At 37.0% G+C, this 25771-nt stretch overlaps 4 protein-coding genes and 1 pseudogene across 12 annotated transcripts; 1 reads left to right on the top strand and 4 right to left on the bottom strand.

Annotated features, from left to right (window-relative positions):
• Positions 1-1200: 1200 nt before the first annotated feature.
• On the bottom strand, positions 1201-6281 carry LOC113577624 (annotated as a pseudogene).
• Positions 6282-8846: 2565 nt separating this feature from the next.
• Positions 8847-12243, bottom strand: mat2al (methionine adenosyltransferase II, alpha-like). Its single transcript, XM_027010329.2, has 9 exons — positions 12168-12243; positions 11839-11916; positions 11572-11694; positions 11063-11175; positions 10506-10649; positions 10203-10421; positions 9801-9983; positions 9344-9477; positions 8847-9268 (listed from the first exon to the last, which is right to left on the bottom strand). The coding sequence occupies exons 1-9, from the start codon at positions 12241-12243 to the stop codon at positions 9166-9168; spliced, it is 1173 nt and encodes a 390-aa protein (XP_026866130.2). The 3' UTR covers positions 8847-9165.
• A 915-nt stretch (positions 12244-13158) lies between these two features.
• Positions 13159-14842, top strand: si:ch73-234b20.5 (uncharacterized protein LOC449923 homolog). Its single transcript, XM_027010339.2, has 3 exons — positions 13159-13293; positions 13810-13971; positions 14165-14842. The coding sequence occupies exons 1-3, from the start codon at positions 13291-13293 to the stop codon at positions 14306-14308; spliced, it is 309 nt and encodes a 102-aa protein (XP_026866140.1). The 5' UTR covers positions 13159-13290; the 3' UTR covers positions 14309-14842.
• A 110-nt stretch (positions 14843-14952) lies between these two features.
• Positions 14953-20440, bottom strand: hnrnpd (heterogeneous nuclear ribonucleoprotein D). 6 transcript variants are annotated; one of them, XR_003410656.2, is made up of 9 exons: positions 20013-20440; positions 18864-19032; positions 18399-18560; positions 18111-18242; positions 17814-17907; positions 17509-17664; positions 16670-16763; positions 16241-16342; positions 14953-15454 (listed from the first exon to the last, which is right to left on the bottom strand). XR_003410656.2 is itself a non-coding variant. In XM_027010330.2 (8 exons), exons 1-7 carry the CDS (start codon positions 20168-20170, stop codon positions 16696-16698), a joined length of 939 nt encoding a protein of 312 aa, XP_026866131.2. In that variant the 5' UTR covers positions 20171-20440; the 3' UTR covers positions 14953-16342; positions 16670-16695. The 6 variants fall into 6 exon arrangements, 5 of the variants coding, with proteins under 5 accessions (XP_026866131.2, XP_026866132.2, XP_026866133.2 ...); XM_027010330.2 differs by having other exon boundaries at positions 14953-16342; XM_027010331.2 differs by lacking the exon at positions 16241-16342.
• Positions 20441-20795: 355 nt separating this feature from the next.
• On the bottom strand, positions 20796-24963 carry hnrnpdl (heterogeneous nuclear ribonucleoprotein D-like). Of its 4 annotated transcripts, none has more exons than XR_003410657.2 (8): positions 24760-24963; positions 23707-23875; positions 23403-23564; positions 23113-23244; positions 22855-22960; positions 22555-22719; positions 21809-22449; positions 20796-21096 (listed from the first exon to the last, which is right to left on the bottom strand). XR_003410657.2 is itself a non-coding variant. In XM_027010337.2 (8 exons), the coding sequence occupies exons 1-7, from the start codon at positions 24849-24851 to the stop codon at positions 22379-22381; spliced, it is 897 nt and encodes a 298-aa protein (XP_026866138.1). In that variant the 5' UTR covers positions 24852-24963; the 3' UTR covers positions 20796-21913; positions 22350-22378. The 4 variants fall into 4 exon arrangements, 3 of the variants coding, with proteins under 3 accessions (XP_026866138.1, XP_026866137.1, XP_026866136.1); XM_027010337.2 differs by having other exon boundaries at positions 20796-21913; positions 22350-22449; XM_027010336.2 differs by having other exon boundaries at positions 22350-22449.
• Between the last annotated feature and the right edge of the window lie 808 nt (positions 24964-25771).

Genomic DNA, 25771 nt, shown 5'->3' with positions numbered 1-25771 from the left:
CTTCCTGGCCATGAGCAATATAACTTCACTAAGACTTTGTGCATTTCTTGATCAAGGCTAATGAATACTAATATCCACCACAACATTTTCCTCTATGGATTTGGCAAATGTGCAAATAATAAGGGTTTTAGAGAATAAATGAAGAATACATTTTTGGCATTTAGCTGACTCTTTTATCCAAAGTGACAAAGTTATGTCTGAATGCAACTTGAGCAATTCACGTTTAGGGGCTTGTTCAGGGACCCAACAATAGCAACTTGGTAATGGCAGGACTTGAACTGGCAATCTACAGATTACTAGTAAAGTACCGTAACCACTGAACTACCACCCAATGACCAACACTTGAATCACCTATATACTTAAACTTTAAAAAATGCTTCATTGGCATCCTAAATCTTATATTTTTTGGTTTGGCTTAAGAAATGTCTCACAATGTTGGAATCATGGGATTGAATAGTGTGCAGTGTTCATAGCCTTTGAATTTTCAGACAACATAGTTTATAGTCGGCAAACTTTTCGATTACTAGGTTAACTGTGGATTCTAAGGCTTAAGACACACTGACCATCCTGGAAATACTGTTTTGGTATACTATTTAGTGGAGAACTTGGAGATGTGATTCATGTAGACTTCAGATAGTTCCAGGATATTCTTGAGCGATATAACTGTAGTCTTTGGTAATTAGTAAATATTGCATTGATTTACAATAGAGACCATTTTGTGTGTTTTTTTAAGAGACCATTTTTGTGATTATGTTTTTTGTATGCAGGGATAACTAGTGGCATAACTAGTGGCAGAAATTGACAATATAGTGGTGTCAGGTGGAGAAGGAGAGTCTAGTGCATCAATGTAACTAGGAATAAAACTCAGCTAAAACTCAGGCACCAAAACTCAGATTAATTAAATCAAATCAAATTTATTTATATAGTGCTTTTTACAACAGATGTTGTCACAAAGCAGCTTTACAAATGTCCAAGTCCAAATCCCCAGTGAGCAAGTCAAGGGTGACAGTGGCAAGGAAAAACTCCCTAGAGTATGAAAAAGAAACCTGAAGAGGAACCAAGACTCAATGAGGGGCATCATCCTCTGGACAACCACAGTCACCTCAATAGTAATAATTTTAATAGAAAGATAAATAAAATAAAATAAATAAAATAATAAAATGAAAAAAGAAATTAATGTCTAATGTCTTTTCTACAAATCTAGTCCCCGATGGTGTTGCACGTGTCCGAAAACCATCCCGCATTAGAACGACCATCAAGGGCAACAGTGAAGTAGTTGGCTGGGGTGAAGGTATGATTCTTGAATAGGTGTAAAGGATTCTAGAGTCATTTTTGGCTGTTCTGGATCTGATCTGATCTGAGGCTTAGTGTGGTGTTATTCTATTTTTCGAAAATACTGTGAATCAGTTAATTTAATACTAATTAGATTATTAAGACATGCTTTTTTTTGTTTTCTCTATCTCTACTTAGCTCGGAGAACAGACAGTGTCAATATGATGAACCTCAGGTGACGTCGTGTAGCCAGCAGTAGATGGTTGGTTTAGCCTCTTTGTCTGCTGCCTGGCCTCCGATCTGGATTGTCATTGATTAACTAGGTCCTGTCATAAGACTATGTCTTTTGTTACAGGAAATCAGAGTGTTTATTAACATCTAATTAACTGTGGTTCTGATGAAAAAAATATTGTCCAAGATTAATGGCAAATATAATCAGAGAAATATTCTGCTGTACACCTATCAGTACAGTGGACTTGTGCACTGTTCTTGTGCCAGAGAGTGTCTGTGATCCCCATAAACCCTTGAGTAATCATACAGGTGGTAGCTCCAGCTCCAGTGTTCAGCTCCAGTGTTGAGTGTTTGGGTCTGTTATGGGTCCAGTCTCACTCTGGGTTTGTGGGGTTTGCTTCTTTATCCTGCTGTCATACATTTAGTTTAGTGGATATCAACGGATAACATGATTGAGTAAGACAAGACTGAATTAAACATTAACACAATATTCAGCCAGTTGAATAGATTTTAAATTTAAGGCAGTATGTTTCTCAAGAATACTAACAGCCTGGGACTATTAAATTACACCAAGCATTTATCAGCCTGCTAAAGTGCATTGTGTTATTTACCCATTTTTTATTCCCATTTTCTTTCTTTGGCACTACAGGGGTGGGTGCCATTTTTGCTATTTTTCTTTATTTTTTTGCTCTTTTCTCCTGTTTTGAAGTTGGGGAGTTAGGGAAGTTATGTTGAATTTTTCTTTTGTTTTTCTTTTTGTTTAGGAAGTGAGTTTTCGGAGGGCCGAAGTTCTGTTTATGTTGGCCTATGCTCCCTGACGTTATGCTCCCGATAGTGTGTGTGTGATTAAAATATATAAATATAATGATAAAGTGGTTCATTATCTCACAAATCTTGCATCTCCTTTATGTTTTCCTTTATGTTGCAGCCTTTTGGCTTTAGTCCATCAAGCCAGTACATTAGGGTCATAACATAGATGTTTATAAACTGTGATGGATCATAATTCATTTCTAGTAGCAGTAGCATGCACATTTACCTTGAGACTTTGTACTGTGAGACAACATCACTCCAGCCAGTCAATGCTCCATACACCTTGCCATAGCTGGCTGCCGATTAATGAATGTTACCTGAACTGTGTCACTTACACAGGAATGGGAATTAATTTAGATTTGCCAAATACATTACAGTGCCATGTAACACAATATTAAAATACTCACTTTTGCACCAGGTAGTGCTCATGGTCATTTATGGTCATTTATGTCTAAAGTGTAGAACATTACACATCTCAACAATGTAAGGAAGATGTCACAGCACAACCCCTCTCCTTATCAACTCCTCCCCAAGTCCATGTGACATCTCACTGGTGTGTGTGTGTGTGTGTGTGTGTGTGTGTGTGTGTGTGTGTGTGTGTGTGTGTGTGTGTGTGTGTGTGTGTGTGTGGTGTGTGTGTGTGTGTGTGTGTGTGTGTGTGTGTGTGTGTGTGTCCTTGTCCACATGGCTACGCCCCTTCTTTGTTAGTTGGTTATGTGTCACACCTGTCCTTCGTTATCGTCCTGGTTAGTGTCTATTGATTAACTATTAGTGTTCTGTTTTGTGTTTGTGCTTCAGCTGCCCTACTGTGCTCTACTTCTTGTCATTGTGCCTAAACCTGCATATTGCTTGTCAAACCACAGTGTAATAATAATACAGAATGAAGCATACTTGTGCTAAAGAATAATACTAAAACATAATAGAATTTCTACTGTATCATGTTTCCTAGATTGCAATGATAAATTGTAATTATATTGTCTTGTATGACTGTTAATCTTGAGTAACTTTGACTATATAGTTCCACTGTGACTAAGATCACTGGTAAAATCTTCATTGGAGTGACAGTGTGATGCATTGTGCAATAATGGAAAAACTGTCATTGAACTTATAGCGTGCAGGTGTGCACTGGATAGAAGATCAGTGAACGTCACTTTCCCTCTGTCCCCGTCCATCCGCACTCTGACCATCTGCAGTTTCTGTAGGTGTGAAGTTGTGACCTACCTGTCCTGGGTAATGTGTCCAGTATTATATCTCTGCTTTTACTGTAGTTTAGACTCCACATTGAATCCCAGAAAGATTACCCCTTTCTTGATTCTGATTCTGTAATTACACTCAGTGCCCAAACCCAAAGTGTCTCCAACATCACCAGAGTAACAGGGGCTAAACAGAGAGAATAGACTGAATCATCATGTTCTTCATGTGGTTAAGTGATGAGGTCACACCTACTGGCTGTAGGCCCTTTACTTTGAGTGAAATGACTTTAGGTCTAGAGACCTTTACAGGGATTAAACCTCATGTACTGGATGTCTGTAGTTTAAGACTAACCTGATATGAGTCTAATGGGTTTGTATGCAGAATTATAGGTGTGAAGAGTCTATTGGCATGTTCTTTTATAGTTTCTGTATTGAGTGTACCTGTTGTATCTGCTATTGTGTTTGTACAGAGCAACCTGTAAAAGAGACTCACCCTCAGTGAGTCCTGAAGTAGCACTGCACAGTGCAAGTTTGGCTTAGTGATGTCATTTTTGTTCAACTTTTTGTTCAGATCAGAGCTTATTTAATGTGATCATGTCATCATAGCAACAGCCTCTCAGACATTAACTTGCTCCTCACAGGCCTGCAGTTTAGTTTAATTGAGCATTTACCTGGTAGCCTACAGATCATGTCTACACGTTTATGCATGGTTATATTTGTTTCTATTAGGTAGCATTCATATCCAAGCAAATAATATGTAAATATGTAATATGACTGAATTTTATTCAAAGAACACATTTTCTAGAAACCAAAATGGTCCAGTAGTAGCAGCTCTGCTGTGTGATGCTGTCACAGAGACTGGAACAACAGACTGTTTAGACTGGACTAACAAACTGCTTAAGATGGAAACTGCCATTGTGACCACATGAAGTAATATGTTAAGATTTAAAAATGCTATTTGTGATATACAGATCTTTAATGTTGGCATCCCTCGCACTACACAGTGGTTTCCAAACCCAAAATGATTTATTCATAATGATAGTTAAAATCATCTGGAGTGCAGAACCAGACCAGGTCCAATACATTGAACCAATGAAATCCAAAACTCACTGTAGTGGAGAATCTTCTTGTCACACGACGCTCCCCGCCCCCCACACAAGTCACGTCGTATGGCCTGACGCATGCAGGGGGTTTCACCTCATGTGTAACCACGGCCTTCATGATTGCACGCACCTGTACGGGGTTTAACGTCTTGTTTCATTGTCTATTTAAACCTCTGTTAGTGTGTGTATTGTGTTGGTTCTTGTTAGTCTGCTACTGTATGTCAAAACACATATGTAGTCTTTGTTCCACGTTATTGTAGTCTGTGTTTAGTTATATGTTTACATGATGTCTGTTGGTAATGTTGTGTGTGAATGCCACTGTTATTCGTATGTTGTGTTAATAAATGTTTCACATTATTGAGGGAGTCTGTGCGTCCTGCTCCATGCCTTTTGGCACTCAGGCCAGCAGTTGCGTCACACTTCTACATGTTCTCCCAGACTCTGAACTTCAGGCTGAAAAGATGCTTTGCAACACTGATATATGATTTGAGTTTACAAAATCAACTTTCAATCATTTTGATGATAAGACAGTCAGATATTTGTCTTATAGGGAAATCAAAGTCGCTAAAGCCTTTTCCACAAAAAAACCCCAAATGTGTGCATGTGTTTAAGTTGGAGAGAGTGAGAAGGAAAAGACAGAGAGAGAGACCCAGAAAGATGAACAGGGGTGATTCCTACTTGTAAGAATGGTATGTTCTCACCATGGAAAAAGAGTGAGAGAGAAAGACAGAGACAGAGTGTTTCTTACTTGTAAGAACAAACAGTATGTGCTCACCTTCCACCCCCTTCTCTATGCTTCTAATTTTATCTGAGATGCTATTTCTCCATTCATCTCCTCTATCTTCTTCCTCACCATGTGACTCTTCTGTTCCTCTTTCTCCTTCAGTTCAGCTTTTCTTTTTTTCTCTATGTGCTGGTCCTGACACTGGAATATTCTGATTATAGAACATACATTCTATACAAATGTGTATAAACATTTTTCATTCAGTGAAACATACATCATAATTCAGAATGATGTTTCACCTTAATGTGAGTTGTTGTTTGGCTTCCTTGAAGACTTTCATTCTTTTGTAGATGCTCCAAAGTAGAGTTTATTCTGTAAAATATGGGTTTATCTGAGGGCAGAATGAGTCTTACAGTATGCGGGCATTGTGTCTATGTAAATGTGTTAGATTTCCTAAGAATGAACAGAATTCCATATTTACTCTTTGATCAAGTTTCCCTTTAATTATTGTCAAATGCAGAGGTTTGCAGTATGTACTTCAAAATGTGTTTTATATTTGAACTTTCACTGTGAACAAAGGTCTGATTTAATCATCTGAAATCCCATCCCCTGGTTTAACCTAGCTTGTTTAACATGTATTTCAAGATAATCTAAAACAAGGGAGGAAAGCAGGTATTGCTTTTAAGCAAAAATAGTTTACAGTTAATGTCTTAAAGTCACACACAGCTTCATCTACTGGATGGTAGTCATGATTTTTGTGGGTTTTTTGACATACCACACACACTGTTTGTCCTCCAGACAGAATAGTTTGAGCTGACTATTGTTTTCTAGAAAAGCCTCATACACGTTCTTCAGTGCATGATTACAGGGAGGGTCCAATTTAGAGGATATTCTCCTACAAACTGGACATTCTTGAGACCCTTTTTCCCAGAACTGCTGCAGACACATTCAAGCTGGGAAAGAGGAAGAAAAGAGCGATGTACCGATTAAATGCAACTTTGTTGTTCTCAAGTACCTGAAAATGTTACGTTTTATATTACATTGATTTCTATTAGTTGTGTGCATAAAGGCCCGCTGCTGGCACGTTTTAGATGCATGCAATATTTCTTACATTTTTGTTTAGAGGATTTATTTAATGCATGATTGTTCTAGTATAAATGTAGGCATTTGTTGATTAAACTTTATTCTTTTGTCCCACCTACCAGAAAGATGTCTATAGCTGAAATATAACCTGCCACCTGTAGTCTGCCAATACCAAACTCATAACTACCAAATAATAATCCTCATAATAATCCTCATACCTACCAAGCACCATGACTGGACTTGATCTAGCATCTACATTAAAAATGGCATTGCAGTGTATCTTTTCTCTTTTTTAATATTAGGGGAAGCTGATTTTAAACTACATTTAGTGTATAAAATGAGAGTTATGCCATGATTGTTCATTTTCAGTTGAGTTCCTATCTGTGCTTGATTATTTTTGTTTGACTCAACATGTTGATACTCCTACCCACTCTCATGGTCACATGGTCACTAGATCTAATCTGCTTCTCTCAACTATTGGCATTACTAATATGGTTCTTGAGTGGTTCATGTCCTATATTTCAAATAGAACACATTTTGTTGTTTTTGGTAAACAAATATTTCACACTGATACTGTCACTCAAGGTGTTCCTCAGGGATCAGGCCTTGGCCCTCTCCTGTTCATTATCTATATGCTACCCCTTGGTCAGTTTATCCGCAGGCATGGTCTTCATTTTTACTGTTATGCTGATGACACTCAGATTTATATTACCACCAAGGCTAACACTACCCTACCACCTCCTGTTTTACTCTCTTGTATCCAAGATCTCAAGCAGTGGATGAACATAAACCTCTTCAAATTAAACTCTGACAAAACAGAATTTCTACTTATTGGTCCGAAGTCTAAAATCTCAAATTTCTCCAACAAATCAAATCTTTTTCTGTTTCAAATCACTTAAAACATACCTCTTTTCTGAACATTTCTCATAACTTCTCTTCCTATTCGTATATGTTAATTAATGTATTGATTGTGTTAATTGTCTTTTTTTCTCTCCATCTTGGTCATTGTAAAGCAATCTTGAGTCTGTGAAAGGCACTATATAAATTAACCTTATTATTATTTGTTATTATTACTTACTGAAACTGCAGTGGAAGGTGGAGTACTGGTCATTTCAGTGGGATTGATGATTTCGGTCTGTGAAAACACTGAGGAAGCCTTTAATTGCTGGTGTAGCAGAGTGGTGCAGTGGGAGTGTGCTGGGCCTGTAACCCAAAGGTTGATGAATTGAAACCATTATAGTATGTATGAGGACCTAATCACTAGCAATCCTAATCAAAAATTAATACAGAAGCTTTGAGGAGTTGACTTAGTCCTAGACTGTGCTTTGACTGCTCTTATTGACACACATCAGCTCATGTTGAGACTATCCTTTATTTTTAAGCACATTTGGGGGGGAAATAAATAAATAAATAGAACACTGTCAATCAAAAAAGTTACAAATTATCAAGTAGAGTGGATGGGAGAACTCATGTACCAGAACAGTTTGACATTTCTGCAGCTTGCAAAGCTTCATGGTATCTTTGGCAAGTGAAGCTCAAATATTTATGTGGCCCTATACACTTGTAAAGAAGTTCTGTTCAGTCCCTTCAGCGATGCAGTTGTTCTGCCGCCTTGAGTGTTTCCTTGGTGCTCTTCTTGTTCTCGCAGATTTCCCACTCTTCTGCCTTCGCAGCTTGACTGCAGACAGTGTGCATACGCACACCGTTTTTAGTGATTCCTGAACTGTTGGTGCCTCATTCTCGTCATTACTGCAGTCCTCCACTGATTGTCAGTATAGAGAACATGGATCACACCAGTCCTTTTCTATTTCTTTCCAAACAAGTAACTTTGTGGAATGCTAGCTCCAGTTTGATTTGTTGCCTCTGACCTAAACAATTACTGTGTTAACTCTGTCTACTGTACTAAAGCCAGATACAGTTTAAGCTGACTTTACCCGTAGAGGTTTTCAGAACTTAGTTTTTTTAGGTCATACTTTTGCTTATATTAAGACTTCTTATTCCTAAGCGCCTTTCAAGATACTCAAAGTCAGTGGATAGTGAAAGCCTCTCATACTGTAAGGCTCACACCTGTAGGACTACATTACATGCATGGGAAAATAGTAACCAACATACTACAGTGCTACATACTACAGTAATACTAGAATATTAAACAAATAGCATAAAAGAGTAAGCCTAAGAATATTGGAATATGGAGAAATGTAAAAAAAAACAAAACAACACAATCTGCATTTTTAGAATTTTTTTATTTATTCAAAACTAAATATAGATTTACATGAGGGTGGACATTTAATTTTGCAAACACTTGTGAAGAAATCTTGCACCTTTTGGCTTGATGGTTTTTGTAGAAGTAACACTTAAAATAACAAAAATGATGATAAGTATCAGGAGAAATTTAATGTTTTGAAGCTTTTCATAGTACTGTATAAACTGGTTCTCCAGAACAAAAAACAAACAAACAAACAAAACAACAGCAGCAACAACAACAACAACAAAAGCAACAAAACCCCACAGCTGGGAACTGAGAGAAAATTGGAATAGCAGCTGTGAAATGGAAAGAGAAAATTAAAGTTCTAGAAAAGATCATCAGTTTTCTTTCAATCTTTTCTTCATAGCCACACACCTTCTCATTGGGGCAGCTATTAAAACAAAAACACATTCATCCAATTTTCCTTAGATTCTATGTTTTACTGTCTGTATAGTTGAAATCAAATAGTAATTAGACTTAACTTTGATATTGTTCAGTGAAGTACTAAAACTCTAGTTTCTTTGGCTTTTCCCATAGAAATTCCTCTCTTCCAAAATGCCCATAGCTGGCGGTTTTCTGGTATATGGGCCTTTTCAGGTCAAGTTCTCTGAAAATAAATATGAGATTATGACAGTAAAAGTCCGTAGCCCCTATGCCTTAAGAGCTTTTTGGTCATACGTACTTGATTATTATCCCTGGCCTCAAGTCAAAATTATTCTGAACAATCTGCAGAAGTTCCTCCTCATCTCTTGTTGACGTGCCATAATGAAAAATGGAGACTGATAAAGGATGACTTATGCCAATGGCATAGGAGACCTATGAAAGGAATGTGTTTTTAGGGCAATATTCAGATAAAAGGAATTTTATAACCCATTCAGCTGATAAAAAAAAAATCATAAATCAAAGAGTTGCAGTTCAACTTCTGTTCACTTATAAAGGACGTCAAAGGTAAATCAGATAAATAACCCATTTCTCAAAAACTTCCCTCAGTTATTTAGGGGTCATAGTACCTGTCAAAAAACTGCCAAGAAAGATTAAGACTCGTTTCTGAAACGTTTCTTCTAAGAGGTTTTAAATGTCCTTTTTTTAAAGATAAGGTTTATTAAGGGGTCACACACTCTAACCCATATAGATTTTACCTGTACCAGTGCCCTTCTGCATAGCTTGGCTTTGACAAGTGATTTGGCCACCCAGCGTGCTGCATAGGCTCCAGAACGGTCCACTTTAGAGTAATCCTTACCAGAGAAAGCCCCGCCCCCATGGCCTCCCCAGCCACCATAAGTGTCAACGATAATCTTTCTGCCAGTAAGACCTGCATCTCCCTGTTTATTAAAACATATTTCAAGTACACATGAACAACTGACATGCCAAATAAATATTAGATTTTTTTCCAGTGGTAAAAACATCAGCTGAGGAAGAAGTTAATATTTCAATGCTATGAGTTTTAATAACAAAAATCTAAGTTGATTTTTGGAAACTTTTAAAATGCACAATGCAAGGGGTCTGATGATGATGTTACCAGCATGAAAACTGTTACTTACTTGTGGACCACCAATAAGAAACTTCCCACTTGGAAGCAAGTGATAGATAGTTCTGTCATCCAAGTACTTGGCTGGGATAACTGCCTTGACCACTTTTTCCAATAGATTCTTTCGGATTTCCTCTAAAGTGATGTCAACTTTATGTTGAACTGAAATGACTACAGTGTGGACTCGGACAGGTTCCATGGCCCCCATGTTATCATGGTATTCTACTGTAACCTGTCAAGAGCACAGGAACTTGTTTTAACAAATCATTCTTGTGGGATTGTTCTGTATGGTCATATCCCCTTTCTGTCATTTTACCTGTGATTTACAGTCGGGCAGTATCCACGGACACTCTCCATTCTGTGACAACTCTTTCATCCTATAAGTAAGCTTATGGGCCAGGAGGATGGTCAGTGGCATGCACTCCTCTGTCTCATCTGTCGCATAGCCAAACATTAAACCCTGTCAGAAATGTATGGAGCTAATTATTATTTTGCATATATTTGGAGCAACATAATGGCTTGTCTCCATTCCACAGATATTGTATTCCTGAACATTATCTCCAGTCATACCCTGACATGTAATACAAATATTACCTGCACCTAAATGGACTTAGTTTTAAAATATTGTGAAGAGCATAGGATTTAAAAGCAAATAGCCTTTAAATCTTACATTTAAAATAAGATCTAGCAATTTTTAAATACAATTTTTAAAACACATATTTGCATTCTAACAAGAATGCATCCTTAACAGTGGCCCTTGAAGGACCAAATCGGAATTATCACATTCTTACTGAGTACACATTCTTATGAGTATCTGTTTCCATGTTCTTGTTAGTATGAGAGTCAATTTTTATAGTATGTGTGTGCATTAACCTGGTCACCAGCACCAATGTCTTCTTCATCTCTGCCTTCAAACACACAGTCACTAATCTCGACACACTGTGGTTGTAAGGCCACAAGTACATTGCAGGTCTTGTAGTCAAATCCTAGGGAGATAATGATAACAAAATGAATAATGTGTGATTCTGTTATACACCATTTCCTATCTATAAGGTATGAACTACGGAGCATCTATCTTCACACTATGATCACCCTTAACTCAACATTTACTATCCATACTATGCTGTTATGGTAATATTTGAAACTCATTTTGCTGAAATGAAAAAACACCCCACTGATTCATGAGCTATATATTACCAATATACCAATCAATCAAATAAACACTATATAAAAAACCCACAATGAAGGCCCTTATCTATCTATCTATCTCTCTTTCTCTCTCTCTCTCTCTCTCTCTCTCTCTCTCTTTCTCTCTCTCTCTCTATATATATATATATATATATATATATATATATATATATATATATATATATCTGTCTCACCCTTTGATGAGTCATCATATCCAATATTCTTCACAGTGTCTCTGACTACTTTCAGAAGATCAACTTTTGCCTTTGATGTCACCTCTCCACACAAGAAGATCATTCCTGTCTTCATCACACATTCTGTTCAGGAAAACAAAATATAAAACTCTTCTCCCAAGCACATATGATTCCAAAGGAACATGGCTAGACAACATCTATACAAGAAATTCCATCATGCACCTTGTGCTCTCACATTGTGAATGGGAAAGATGGAAATAGGCCTACCACATGCCACTCTCGAGTCAGGATCTTCAGAAAGATACGCATCCAAAACAGCATCACTTATTTGATCACACATCTTATCTGTGAGACAGAAAGAATGAACATTGTTGCTCCTTTACATCTAATTATTAGTATATGGCAGTTGTTATCTAGGAGCATGGTTTCATAAATACTGGTGGAAAGTGCAATTCCAGTTACATGTCAGAAAATATATAGCTTACAATTGTTGTTATTAATAAGTCTTACTAACAAATTATCCCTCAGTGTTGCAGCCTACAGTAAGTACATTTACCCATACGTGTCCTATGGATATAATGAATGCAGTGTCTCACCAGAATGTCCTTCTCCAACAGACTCAGAAGTAAAAAGAAATGTTTTTCCTGGTTTGCTGTACCCAGTATTATTCATAATCAACTAAGACACACACACACCAGCTTCGAAAGCATTCAGACGTTTGCAACTACGGAATGCTCTAACGAAAGTATATAAGGGGGGTTGGAGGTGGGGGTGGGGGTGGGGGAGGTTAGGGGTTTACTCCCGAAAGTCTCTAAGAGGGTGTGGTTTACTTTCAAAAGTATGGACGAGCGCACAAGTCGTGTTCTGAAGTTTGTCAAAAATGATGGCAACGCACTGGCTTGTCCATGCCATGTTGCCTAAGACCAGAGAATTTATAGAGAGACCGGTTTTGGTTAACACTACCTTATGTTTCGATAGTTTACCTCAGGGACAGCAAAATCTGTCTAACTTATTCTACTTTAAATGTCAGTTTCAGATACCATATTCTATCACAACATGGCATTATCTGCATCTGCGTTACAGAGCCCAGCTTTGAATCAGTGAGAGCCCATGAATTTCTCAGTATAAATAACATTCTCAGTATAATAAACATTATCATGTGACTGAACATTTGATTGGATAACATAATGTCTTGGATTGAAATCTCAAACTATTGTGCAGTCAAGAGTTTGTTTTTGGCAGGCTATATATTTATATAATGTTAAGTATAGCTGTAGGACAACATTTCTAAATAAGCTAGAAGTTATTACATCTCTGTGATAAAAGTAAACAATCACCCCATTCTTTTATTGCTTTCCAGCTTTGCAGGGCCTTTGTTAATAGTCCTCTGATAAGAATAGTGGCCTTTGCCCAGTCATATGAGTACAGTGCAGATCTGCAACACATGCTTGCCCAGGAAAAATGATTGGCTGACTAAAAGCCAATAGGCATCTTCCACTCATCCAGCTGCAGTTAATGTGCAAACTGACTGGGAGGGGTAGCCTTGTGTGCAAATGAGTTGTTAAGCATTTCTGCCTACTTGTTCTGGTGCAGACTGGTAGACATTATATCCTGTAGGCTGTTTGTTAAAGAAAGATAGAGAATTTGGTATGAAACATTTGAATCTTGTGAGGTCTTGTGAGAACTTAAGGTTTGGATTTGCATATAAAAATCACAAATATGGTAAGTGATACTTTTACACCATTTGCCTGTTGACTACATAATTATTTGCTTCAGGTTAAAACAAACCTGTTGGCTCAGTTAATACAACAGATAAGTAAAGATGGAGGAAAAAGCAAACACCAAAAAAAGGAACAAAGCTTAAACAAATAGGGGAGAAATTACAATTATATTTTAAGTTAGTTCAGTCAAATGTTTCTAAAATACACTAGAGCTCATTAAATGTCTCTTTTCACTCATGATTGTTCAAGAAGACATCCACGTTTCGCACAGAAAGGAAGTGAAGGCAAAATGTCAGTGAGGTCTCAGTAATGGAATGTCATACTGTGTGGTTTAATGTCATGCAATTTATGAAATGTGAATTTTACTGTAATGTAGTGACTGTGAGTTAAGAACCAGTGTTTACTGTTACTACACGTCATTACCAAACAAATATCAGCATTTATTGTAAACATTCTAAGATGATATGTGATTTTTAATTGCTCTATGAAAGCATGAAATCTTGTATTTCCTGAGTAGGTGGACCACAATGCACAACCACAACCCCCCAGTAAACTTAATCAAGTGCAGGAGCAGGTCAATGATGTCAAAGTTATCCTAAAAGACAACATAAACAAAGTTCTGGAGAGGGGAGAGAGGTTAGATGACCTAATTGGAAAAACAGATGATCTGCAGGCAACTGTAAGTTAAAGTTAATGTATGTTATAGCTCATATTTCATCCCAGTTACAGCACTGAATAATTACATTTACAGCTCTTATCCAGAGCATCTTACAAAAGTGCTTAATTACTAAACTTGATCTTTGGAAAATACTTTTCCTGTAATTTACCTTATCCTTACAATATTGTTCTTTAATGCATGCACTTTCTACCAGGCTGACTCATTTCAAAGGACTTCCACAAGAGTTTCCAGAAAGTTCTGGTGGAAAAATATGAAAATGATGATTATAATTGGAGTGGTAGTGCTCATCATCGCTGTACTTATCATTCTTTTGGCAACAGGAGTCATTCCTACATAATGTAATTCAATCTTCTCTGCTCCATGTTAAATATAAGCACATGAAAATTAGACCAGTTTCCATCTCTCTCTCTCTCTCTCTCTCTCTCTCTCTCTCTCTCTCTCTCTATATATATATATATACTTTTTTTTTTCCTTCAGTGTTTTGTTCACAATATTTTGGCAGATTTAATGAAATGTTATGTAAATATAATTCATTGATATAAAGCCTACTAAATTATTTATACCCAAAAGGCACACTTGTATATACAGTGCAATTACAATACTTGTTTAGACTAAACACTGACTTTATAGTTCTTTCTTTCCTGTTGATCTAAACACTAAAAAACTAAATAATGTTCATTGTTACTTATAGCCTACAGTAAACCTTTGTAACTTTACAATGGTATTATGGCTGTAATGATATGCGTCATTCATTTCAAGTCAAATTATCTGAAATGGTTTTTGATTGCTTTTAATACTTTGGACTTGCAGGTTAAATTGTTTTATTAGGTTGCATCCAGTGTTATAGCTAAATAAAGTTCTCTTCACCAGACATCCTTGTTAAAAGAACATATAACTAGATTGATGTTGATTGGCAAGTAAATACTTCTTATTGTATAAAACTCCACTCATAAGTAACAGGCATGCTCAAACATAAGAAACTTGACTTCACAACTAATATTTTATTTCATCCACTGTATGACTATGCCTAACATTATTTTGTAGAAAAAGAAATCGCCAGGCCTATATGAAACAAATGTTACATGACCGACATTTGTATTTTTTATTAATTTTAACTAATAGATACTTAGCAAAGAAAATTAGAAATTATTTCAATACACAAAATCGCAACACTTGCACATAAGGAACTGACTAAAATTATACTTACAGACTCAAACATAAGTTGGTACACAAGCTCAAAACAAAACAAGTAAAAGTTTTGACTATTGTGAAGCACATTACACAGTGTCTTACATAGGGTTCAATGTTGATCAGGTTATTCCATCTTCATTAAACAGCTGTCAAAAACAAACACTACTGTGCATGAACAGTAGTTGTAGTTAAAATGCAGACAACTTTTTGGCCTTTCATTAACACACCATATTACACAATTGCTTTGTCTCAGTGATACTCTTCCAATGTAACCTTCCAACCACATCTCGACCTGAAAGACAGAAAATAAAATTATTAATTCACTTCAGAAACAAACAAGTAATAGATGTCCTTTAAAAATGTAAAATAATTCCCAAATCTAAAGTATTCCATTATGGAGAATGGAATTACATAGTTCAAGTAAAAAGTCCAGACTACAAAAATCATGTGCATGATAAAATTAAGCGCATACACATATTAATGTGAAGCCTTCAATTATTTAAAATTCACAATAGAAGAAACATTACATGCAAATTTGTAACATTTCTGAAGTTTAAAAAAACGTTAAAAAAGAGGACTTGTTAGATGAAATTAACAGTTTACAATTGAACCTTTTCCACCGCAGTCAGGAGAACAACACACAATACAAATATGAAAATTAAGCACTTCTCCGACGTAGTGGCGTCCAAGTACAAACCAGGGTTTAGCTCATGGACTACCAGCTACTACTGATACACGAGCTATAAATAAGGAAAGGCAAGCATTACAGGTAAGATTAGAAGTGCATATATTAAACACTGGAAAGTCCAGAGAAAGCTGTATCCTATGAAAAGTAAACAGTTATTTTTTTCAGACTGTTGTCGTATTTAACCATTACTTGAGGTGCCTGTAAAAAATGGCATTACAAAATTACAGAAATATACTGTATTATTACATAAAACAAATCCCATGAAAGTTTAAAAAGAACAGAAAAAAAGATGAAGATAAAAGCTTGATGTATCCCTTATGTTTTTTCTTTCAGTTTTCTTTTGTTTTTGTTTTTTTGACAATTCATATACAGGATGTTGGAAGACCATACCAAATGGGCGCATTCGAGAGCGTACGTCTCTCGTACCCTGTCCGCATTGAGCGGGCCTGAGAGAATCGGGAAGTCAGCTCATGGCCTGCAAGGAAGTCCCCGCTGGCAGGTACAAACAAGGTCAGAGTTAGGAGACAACATTCTTCTTTTTTTTGTTGTAAATCCTTATTTTCTGGTACCCATTTAGCAATACTGTACCTGTTAATTTTTTTTTACTGTTACAAAATGGCAAGAAACAGCCAAAAGCCAGCTGTTATATTATTGCCAAAAGACTGAAGTCTCTATGTTACCACTACAGTAAAGCACTTCAGGGTGCTGTGAAAAACTTTAAAGAAAAACAAAAATTAAGCAAAGTACATTAAATAGGAAAGTCAATGTAGCATACATTATGTGCTAAGGAGCGTTTTTCTAAGTAATACAAGGACATACCTGTATTTCATTTTGCAGTTTAAGTACTAGTATGGCTTGTAACTGTTTTGGTGGCCACCTCGCCTTGAAGATTTGCCGTAACCACTCTGCTGGTCTGCAGGTTGAGCAGAGAACACAGGGGGGAAAATAATAAAATAAATCTTCATGTTGAAACTATTTAACACCAATGTGACAATAACAAAGAGAAGAGTTTAGAGAGAGACGAGAAAAAAAACTGACAAAGTATAAACATTTTTACACTGCATAGATACATGTAGTAACATACCCTAAAATTGTACTTATTTTATTAACAGTTTAAATTAGCCAATTAATAGAAAATTATTACATTCAATCAATATGATAATTATTAGATACTTACTTTAAACTGTAATCAAACATACTGTATTTCAATTATACAGTTTTCTGGAAATATGGGGAAAGAAAAATAAAATTGAAGTTTTTTAAATAGTTTATTTTCTTCTTTAAAAAAAAAAAAAGGCCATTGGCTATTGGTCATTTCCCCATGGCCCACAAATGTACATTTTTAATTCTTGATGAATGGTGGTCTCGAGGCACTTGAAGGCAAACATTCCTTTCCCATCTCTTTAAGCTCCACTTTTTATACAATAAATATGTACATTACACCTTAAGTTAAAGCAAGATTTCCTTGTAAGACAGTCAATGCAAATGCATGAATCCAAGTACCTATGTTTAAAGCTTAACCCATATTATGCATGCAAGTGAATTTCAAGTATGTAATTTAGTGCACAGTTGTCATAATACAGGTACCAAAAAGAAAATCCCTGATACAATATATCCTTAAGAGCTTTTGTCAGTGTTTCACAAACAGTATTACATACTGCTGTAGTCACCATATCCGTAGTAGTTGTTGTAACCCGAGTAATCAAAGCCCCCGTATCCACCATAGCCTTGACTGTTGTAGCCGTAGCTTCCATAATTTCCATAACCTTGATTCCAATAGTTTCCATACCCCTGGTTCCAATTCTGATTAGGTCCTAAAAAAGTCAGTCACGAAATGTACATCACAGCATAAATATATGGCCAACAGCAACAACGGAATTTTGCATTCAGGGGGCATTGCAATGGTACAATGCATGTAATAGAGCTATCAAAGCATTTGTGCATATGCTAAAATAGGACTGACCCCCTCTTCCCCGACATCTAGATGAGTAACCTCCTCTTCCACCCCACTGCTGCTGCTGGTACTGCTCCTTTGACATTGCTACCTTGATTTCACACTACATGTACAAACAAGTAAACCAGAGCATTAGTAGTTATGTTATGAATTCTGTAATGTTACTTGACTCGACTGACAATAAGGGTTATTTGTTTATCTTGTAGAACTAAAAGTGATATAATATTGCAGTACACACACAGTAATAGTAACAGTCAACTATCAATTGCAATTAAGTGTCATGGTAACTATAAGATTAGTCTATACCTTGCTTAGACCAATGTTATGGTACTTCTTTTCCATTATTTTCTTTACTGGTTCCTCCTCTTTGAAGGTAATAAAACAGAATCCTCTTCTTTTATTTGTCTTGTTTTCCATTGGCAACTCAATAGACTCCACCTGGAAACAATCATTAATTTATTAGCCATTAATTTAACAGAAAATAGTGAAAAGGCAAAATCAAAAATGTGTTCAAGGGGTAGTTAATGCACAATAATTGGCAATAATTTATGGCTGAGTCTACAAAATAAGAGTTTACATGTCCTAGTTACACACCTCTCCAAAAGCATCAAAGTATTCTCTTATCTTCTCTTCAGGGGTGTCCGGTGAAAGACCACCAACAAATATCTTCTTCACAGGCTCTTTGGACTTCATGGCTTTTGCTTTTTTTGGATCAATGACTTTACCGTTAAGCTTGTGCTCTTTTTGTAAAATGACCTGTGATCGGTAGATGACACCACAACACTGAATCTAATATGTTACAAAAGCAAAAGAAAATAAGTCCAAATATAAATAAGACAATAATTAACTGCTTAGAACAGGCAGGTCAGCTCCTATCCTGGAAGACCATAGTGTGGAGGAGTTAAGCATTTTCCTCTATTTAAAATCACAAACTGAACTCATCCTGCAACTTCAATGAATCTTTTACAGGTTGAATTAGGAGTGTCAAGGCAGTGACAATATTATATTCCGCAGTGAAATGGCTCTCTGGAACTTGTGTTGAATATTAATAGTGACTACCTTCTCCACACTTTCAGCATCTTTAAACAGCACAAAGCCGAACCCTCTAGATCGTCCCGTCATAGGATCCAGTTTTAAAGTGCAGTCTACAACCTCCCCAAACTTGGAGAAATAATCTTTTAAATCCTTCTTTGTTGTGTCCCAGCTTAAACCTCCAACAAACATTTTCCTGTAGGAAAAAAAAAAAGATTGAGTTGAGAGCCATGGATGAGGTAGTAATGTTGACATCATTGGGAGACTTCCAATTTCCAAAATATGATTTTGATGCGTCTGATGTATTATACATATAGTGGCTAGAACAGTGCACATCAACGGGTACCAATTCAAAAAGATTTAAGGACACATCCTTGAAAGGATAAGGTGAATATGCGCTTTTCTTTCTGACAACCGGACAGGAAGCATTAAATCTACCCAAGCTAGCGATATACACTTTCTAGTGACAGTCATAACATAGACATGAAAAACTGATTAAGTACATTATATTTCTACGGGTACTCTAAGAAATCTGAATAATTCTGTGCTGTGAAGAAAGAAAACAGTTATTTTACAATACGTCACGTGACGAAATTTCCAAATTTAGTTAGCTTTAGCTAGCGTATATAACGTTAACTTACTTGCAGGCTCTTGGAGTTTGCTAGCTAACCTAAGTCACCACTGTCGTTGCCACAACAACGTGAAAACAGAGCCGGCTGCGTGGTTGTCACCACATCAATCAGCAGCTTGGCATAAACCAGTGTCACCGACGATTAGATTCATGGAAGGCGAATTAAGCATAATTAGAGTGTTTTCAAACATCAAATGGTAAAGTAGCTAGCTAGTTAACTCGGTTGGCAAAATTGCGTAGCTAACTGCCAAACGTTAGCTAAAATCCTGGTTTCTAGTAAGTTAGCAAACGGTACCAGCTTGGTCAAAACTGTAGACGATATTAAGGTTAAACAATTTAGCTAGCGAGCGAGCAAATTATGTGGTATGCGAAAAGAAGGCAACATATTTACTATTCAAGTTACAACACACGCAAATTGAGCGTTGTTGCTAATTATTTTAAGCGTGCGCAGACGAAAATAACCCAGCAGCTATGCTAGTTAGCTAGGTTAGCTTCGAAGCAGCCTATACTTATTTCTTACGCCTCAACATAGCATCCACACTTACCCCTCATCTTCTTCGTTTTTACTAGCATCAATTTTTGATCCTTCAGTTTCTCCCCCCTCAACATCACCAACCGCTGGTATCTGCTCTTCGCCACTTGCCTGTCCGTCTTCCTCCATTTTCATCATCAGGTCTTCCCCAATAAATTGTTCTTCCGACATTTTTGGTCGTACTCGCTGATGAGGTGGTGCAATCGAGCTTCACAGGAGCTTGCAATTATAACGCTAGCGTTAACGTAGGTAGGCAACTCCTCGCGTACAATTCGCGACTAGTCGCAATGATATAGGCTTCTGTGTTAAAAAATCTAATCTAATCCGAGCAAATGATATTAGATACCAGCTATCTTACAGGAAACAGGTTTAACTTGCTTTCACCAGCTGTCAGTACTTTGTTGCCACACACCGGCGATCACACAAAATGGTGGAAGGGAGCAGAGGGCTCACGATTACAACAGCATCATCAGTATAACAGACAATCCAATTGTATACATACCCTTGCTTTTTTAAGCGAAAATGTTATATCCTTACAAAATAAATCTATATAACCGTATATACATTACAACTGTTAATTCCCTGCCCTCTTTGCTCTTAAAAAAACTCCATCAGTAAACTTTTTGGTTTAGAAGTAAGTCATCGGAAAACCGGTGACACTCGACAGATACTCTAGCGCCAAATTCATATTTCTCTTCAGCTTCTGAACGCTCCCATATAAGAATGAATGACAATGGCTGAGTAACCTTTCAAGATCTACATGCTTGTTTTATAGGAAGTGAATAGAAAAGCACAATTATGGTTTGATACCCCAATTTTTAATACTCCCTGTATCCAAAACTGCAGAAAAAAAAAAAAAAATAGACAACTTTCTAAATCAAGATTTAAGAACACACCAGCACAAAACCTATAGGTTCTACCTTAACATCGCACAGGATAAGAAACTGGGAAACAAAATATTTACAAAAGACATACTGAATGTCATTCAGAGGACAACCAAATAAAGGTATTTTAAAATCAAGATGCTCTTTGATTAAGAAGGACAGGGTATCCACAAGCTGCCTCCAGCGTACAAACTCAACTCTCAGCCTGCCTACCTAGAAGAGAAGAGACAATAAAACCATTAATTATTTTTGATAAGACAAGTAGTTAACTGAAAAAGACCACCTCCATGTTTCACTGTTTAACTTCGCGAGCTGTCGACTTTAAACTATTAAGTTCACCATCAAAAATTAAAGATCATATGTACAACTTCAGTTTCAGAAAGCAAAAACTTCAGCACTACTTGGTTGGTGGACAATATCACCAAAAAGGAGCACATCCACATTCAATTGTGCATCATCCCATCAATTTTAACGTGATTTCCAGCCAGGCAGTAACTCTTTCCAAGGTGATACTGCATGTGTCACCTTTTTTATGGCTTCATAAAACTGATTTACATATGATCTTTATCATCTATATTTTTAGGAAAAGGCTTGAAGTGTACCATTTGAAGTTCTCTATGGACTCTAAAGAAAAAGCAAGCATTATGAGTTTCTGCAGTTTATGGGATATGGACCATTTTTAGGAAAACAAAAAGGAAAAACCACTGAAGCTCCAGAACTGAAATACAAGAACACTAAAATTAAAAAAGAGAATACAACAAAGCAGTTAAAATCACTTAGGTTTCACTGTTAAATACCTGTAAAAAACCCATTTTCAAAAAACTGTTAAAGAAAACAGTGACAACTTAAGGGAAAACAAGAGATCTCCTGTTTTATGTTTGCTGTTTGTTTTTACGCTGGTACAGGAAGTTTGAAGAGACCATACCACAGGACAGCGTTTTCTCGTGCATGCCGTGGTCTCTGCCCGCTATGTGCGACGCCCAGAGAATTTCGTGGTCAGGTGACACACGGCCTGCAATGAAGTCCCCCGCTGGCAGGTACAAACAAGGTACAGTAATCAGAATTAGGGAAAGAACGGAAAAAATAAGGAGAGGTGCCCTTACTTTGTACCCTTTAGCAGTACTTTACCTGTTAGCATAGCTATCAACTCTATGTTATTTCCTTATGATCACCTGTTAAAAAGCAGGGAGAAAAATGGAAAAATCTACAGAAAAACACTTACGTTTTTCTGAAGAGCTTTAAAAAAAAGGGAAAAAAAAACGAAAAAAAAAAAAAAAAAAACGAACCACACCACTACACAAGCATTAAGAGTTTAAAGATCTATAGACATTCCCCCAAGATTTCACTCAAAAGGGGCTTGTGACAATGCATACCACTCGTTTGCATGTTGAGGATGGTCAATGTTGTCTATTGATCTTTAAAGTTGATAAAGCAAGCCAAATGACTGTAACCTGAGCCTAGCTTACCATAGGTTCTGGCAGGTCAAGTGATTTCATCAATATGGCTGGTAGTTGTTCTGATGGTTTCCACCCTCTCGGGAGGCCTTGCCATAATTGCTCTGTTGACCTATGAATAATGCAGACATTTTACTTATTGTCTTTACTAATAATCACACAATATAACATGGGAGACAATTTTTCATTTAAAAGCCAAGATAAAACTTTGACTCACCATTGTAATCATCATAGCCTTGCCCATATCCATAGTTGTGATAATTGTAGCCTGAATAGTCATACCCAGCATAACCATTATAACCCTGGTTGTATCCACTGCCATAGCCTCCGTAGTTCTGCCCATAGTAGCTGTTATAACCTTGGTTGTAGCTGTGACTTTGTCCTGCACATAGAAAGTTAGGTGATCAGAACGAGAGAAACACAAAACATTTAGAATAAAGCCTTCCATCCCCATGTCAATTTTTCTAAATTACTTATTTTTTTATTGGACAGACTTGTCAAGAGTACATATAATTACCTCCTCTTCCACGGCCCCTAAATCCCCCTCTTCCTCCAAAGCCCCTGTCTCCTCTGCTCTGCTGCTGTCTGTAGATTTCCTTAGGCTGGGCAACTTTAATTTCACACTGATTTGGAGGTGCGCGCACACACACACACACACACACACACACACACACACACACACACACACACACACACACACACACATTTTAAAAAGTATAAATATATTTTAACATTTAAATTAGGAGACATTAGATGATTACTCATTTGCCCATACCTTTCCTGTTCCAACTTGGTGGTATCTGTTTTCTAAAAGCTTCTTAACAGGTTCTTCTTCCACATATGTTACAAAGCAGAATCCTCTCCTCTCATTTGTTTTGCTGTCCACAGGGAGTTCAATACTTTCAATCTATGAAGAGAGGTCAACTTAACCATTTAGGAATATTAACAATTGTGCGTGTTGTCAGTAAACAATGGGGACCACACACTGTGACTAGGAAATACATGGTGTATTTTATTCCCTTGTATTGCCTGATTTTGGAAGCGGTGACTATGCATTTGACCTACATCTCCGAAGGTTCCAAAGTATTCTCGGATTTGGTCCTCAGATGTTTCTGGACGGAGACCTCCAACAAAAACCTTTTTAGGAGGTTCCTTCCCTTTCATTGCCTTGGCTCTCTTTGGATCAATCAGTTTACCATCCAGTTTGTGCTCTTTCAGTTCCAAGACCTGAAAACACATTTACAAGTGTGGGGGAAAATGTTTTACACAAGTGTGGGATACCCAAACAGAATCATGCAGCGTATGTTCAAGTTCGAAGTGCCGTAACGAAATGAAACCTGTTTCATTGTTTACTAACGTAAATACTCACCCTGTCAACACTTTCTACATCCTTGAAGAGCACAAAGCCAAATCCTCTGGAACGCCCAGTCATAGGGTCTGTTTTGATAGTGCAATCCAACACCTCTCCAAATTTAGACAGATAGTCTGTAAGATCTTTCTTACTGGTGTCCCAGCTTAGTCCACCAATAAACATTTTCCTGTAAATACAAATTAAGAAAAATCTGTCGTGGCAGTATTTTCCGATATGACTTGCAGCAAATATCGGTTTGTTCAAGCGTCTTAACGAAGCGTTTCAAGAAAACATAGCTAGATAGCCAACAACTAATCCAGCTAGCCTAACAAAGCCGCGTCACAAAGATAAAAAACAGCCTAATTAGTTAAATGGAGAGCTACAGAAGCACGGCGTGGGAACCAAGCTTCGGCCATCTGCCCGATCTTAAATATGTTAGCCAGCAACCAAGGTACTTGGTACTGATTTAACTAACCTAGATACAAAGCCTACAACATCAAGTTATGCACCAACCATGCTAACTTTATGGCCCCAAGATATCTTAGCTAACTACTAGCCACATTAAACGACCTAAACCATTTAGCTAGGTTAGCTAGCTAGCCTAGTAATCCCATTTTAAACTTACCTGACTAATCCAACCGATCGCACTTGGCTAGCTAACCGACTATATTCCTAATTGAGATAAGACAGTGAACTAATAACATTTGCAAGAATACATCCGTCTATGTTTGTTATCTTAACGATAAATCACAATCCACGTTAGGGCATTTTAGCTAGACAAGTTATTTGGCGGTAAGGCTTACTGGATATCACAACTGGTCCATGCAGCTAATTAGCGTTAATGTTAGTTCAATAGTTACAGCTAGCTATCTTTACAGATCCTTTATTAAACATCATGAGTCGCAATACATTTTAAATATTGCTTACAATACTAGGGTATATAACTAGGCAACGACACGTAAACATTTATTAGCCAAGTTCTTTTTTAGTTTTTGATAACAGCTGGGCCCGGCTTGGCCTAGTAGCGTTAACCTATAGCAAAGATTCGTTTTAGACTCGGAGGCCACTTACCCGTCATCCTGTTGATTTTTACTTGCGTTTATTTTGGAGCCCTCTGGGAACTCATTGCTGCTAAAGTCAGTCTGCTCTTGTTCTGCCTGCATTTTAAGGCAAGTAGGCTGGTATAATTACCGTAATAGATTTGTACGACTATTCAAGAAAACCCCAGCCACACACAAACACTGCCGCGTTTAGTAAAATGGCTGACGGTTTCCAATGACGCAAACAGAAAGGGCAGGAAGAGAAGAGGGCGGGATTTAAAACAAATTATGCCACTATAGCCAGATTAATACAACCCAGCTATGAATATAATTTTAAGAACCGTAGCATGTATTGACACAAATGCCCTCTGAGTTCCGGTAAACAACGGTAATTTAGTTATAATATAGTAACTGAGTATAGTATAGTCGTGTTATAGTATTAGATTTTTAAGCGGAATTGTCTGAACAAAGACTGTTCATGTTCATGTAAAACACATACTTGAATGTCTGGGAATACGTAAATTTCGAAATGTTCCAAGAACTAAATCATAGTCTAAAATACGTTTGAGTAACTGTGAAGTACACCTCACATACACCAATCGTTTCTGGAAAATTATGACATTACTCTGATTTTCAGTTCATTATAAAGGGCGCTAATTCGCAGTTTCTGTTCACAGGCACGAACTCTTTACGTAGACTACGCAAGCTACGTCGACGCGCATTCTTTTCTCGTTCTGCTACTGACAGCGAGCCAAATGATGATAAATGCTTGTATTGACATTTTATGTTGTCCATTAGTTACATAAATATATTTAAACGCGAATGTTTCACTAGAAAATAGTCGGTTGTTTTTTTCAATATTGCAAGTGGAGATTCAGTGGAGTCACATTTTCTGATGGCAACTGAGTAGTAAGAGTATTATGACCACCACTGGAATGAAACCCTATTACGAGCCACAGATGGCACACATTATCTGTTTAACACGATAAAACAGGCGTGAAGAATGAGATAATTCTTATAGCGGCTTTACAATACCTCCCTAT

The sequence above is a fragment of the Electrophorus electricus genome, chromosome 17 (genome assembly GCF_013358815.1).
Source record: "Electrophorus electricus isolate fEleEle1 chromosome 17, fEleEle1.pri, whole genome shotgun sequence".
NCBI lineage: Eukaryota > Metazoa > Chordata > Actinopteri > Gymnotiformes > Gymnotidae > Electrophorus > Electrophorus electricus.
This window is presented reverse-complemented; position numbering and strand designations above follow the sequence as displayed.

Excerpts from the sequence above, each read along its gene's own strand:
- mat2al (XM_027010329.2), bottom strand. The coding sequence starts at position 12,243 with ATGAATAATACTGGGTACAGCAAACCAGGAAAAACATTTCTTTTTACT. Across the intron at positions 11,176-11,571 it reads ATATGATGACTCATCAAAGG|GATTTGACTACAAGACCTGC; the intron begins GTGAGACAGATA and ends TTATCTCCCTAG. Across the intron at positions 9,269-9,343 it reads AGGCCAGGGATAATAATCAA|AGAACTTGACCTGAAAAGGC; the intron begins GTACGTATGACC and ends ATTTATTTTCAG.
- si:ch73-234b20.5 (XM_027010339.2), top strand. Across the intron at positions 13,972-14,164 it reads CAGATGATCTGCAGGCAACT|GCTGACTCATTTCAAAGGAC; the intron begins GTAAGTTAAAGT and ends ACTTTCTACCAG.
- hnrnpd (XM_027010330.2), bottom strand. The coding sequence starts at position 20,170 with ATGTCGGAAGAACAATTTATTGGGGAAGACCTGATGATGAAAATGGAG. Across the intron at positions 18,561-18,863 it reads ATGCTGAAAGTGTGGAGAAG|GTCATTTTACAAAAAGAGCA; the intron begins GTAGTCACTATT and ends TACCGATCACAG. Across the intron at positions 17,908-18,110 it reads ATAACATTGGTCTAAGCAAG|TGTGAAATCAAGGTAGCAAT; the intron begins GTATAGACTAAT and ends TTGTACATGTAG.
- hnrnpdl (XM_027010335.2), bottom strand. The coding sequence starts at position 24,851 with ATGCAGGCAGAACAAGAGCAGACTGACTTTAGCAGCAATGAGTTCCCA. Across the intron at positions 22,961-23,112 it reads ACCAAGTTGGAACAGGAAAG|TGTGAAATTAAAGTTGCCCA; the intron begins GTATGGGCAAAT and ends CCTCCAAATCAG. Across the intron at positions 22,450-22,554 it reads AGGCTATGATGATTACAATG|GTCAACAGAGCAATTATGGC; the intron begins GTGAGTCAAAGT and ends CATTATTCATAG.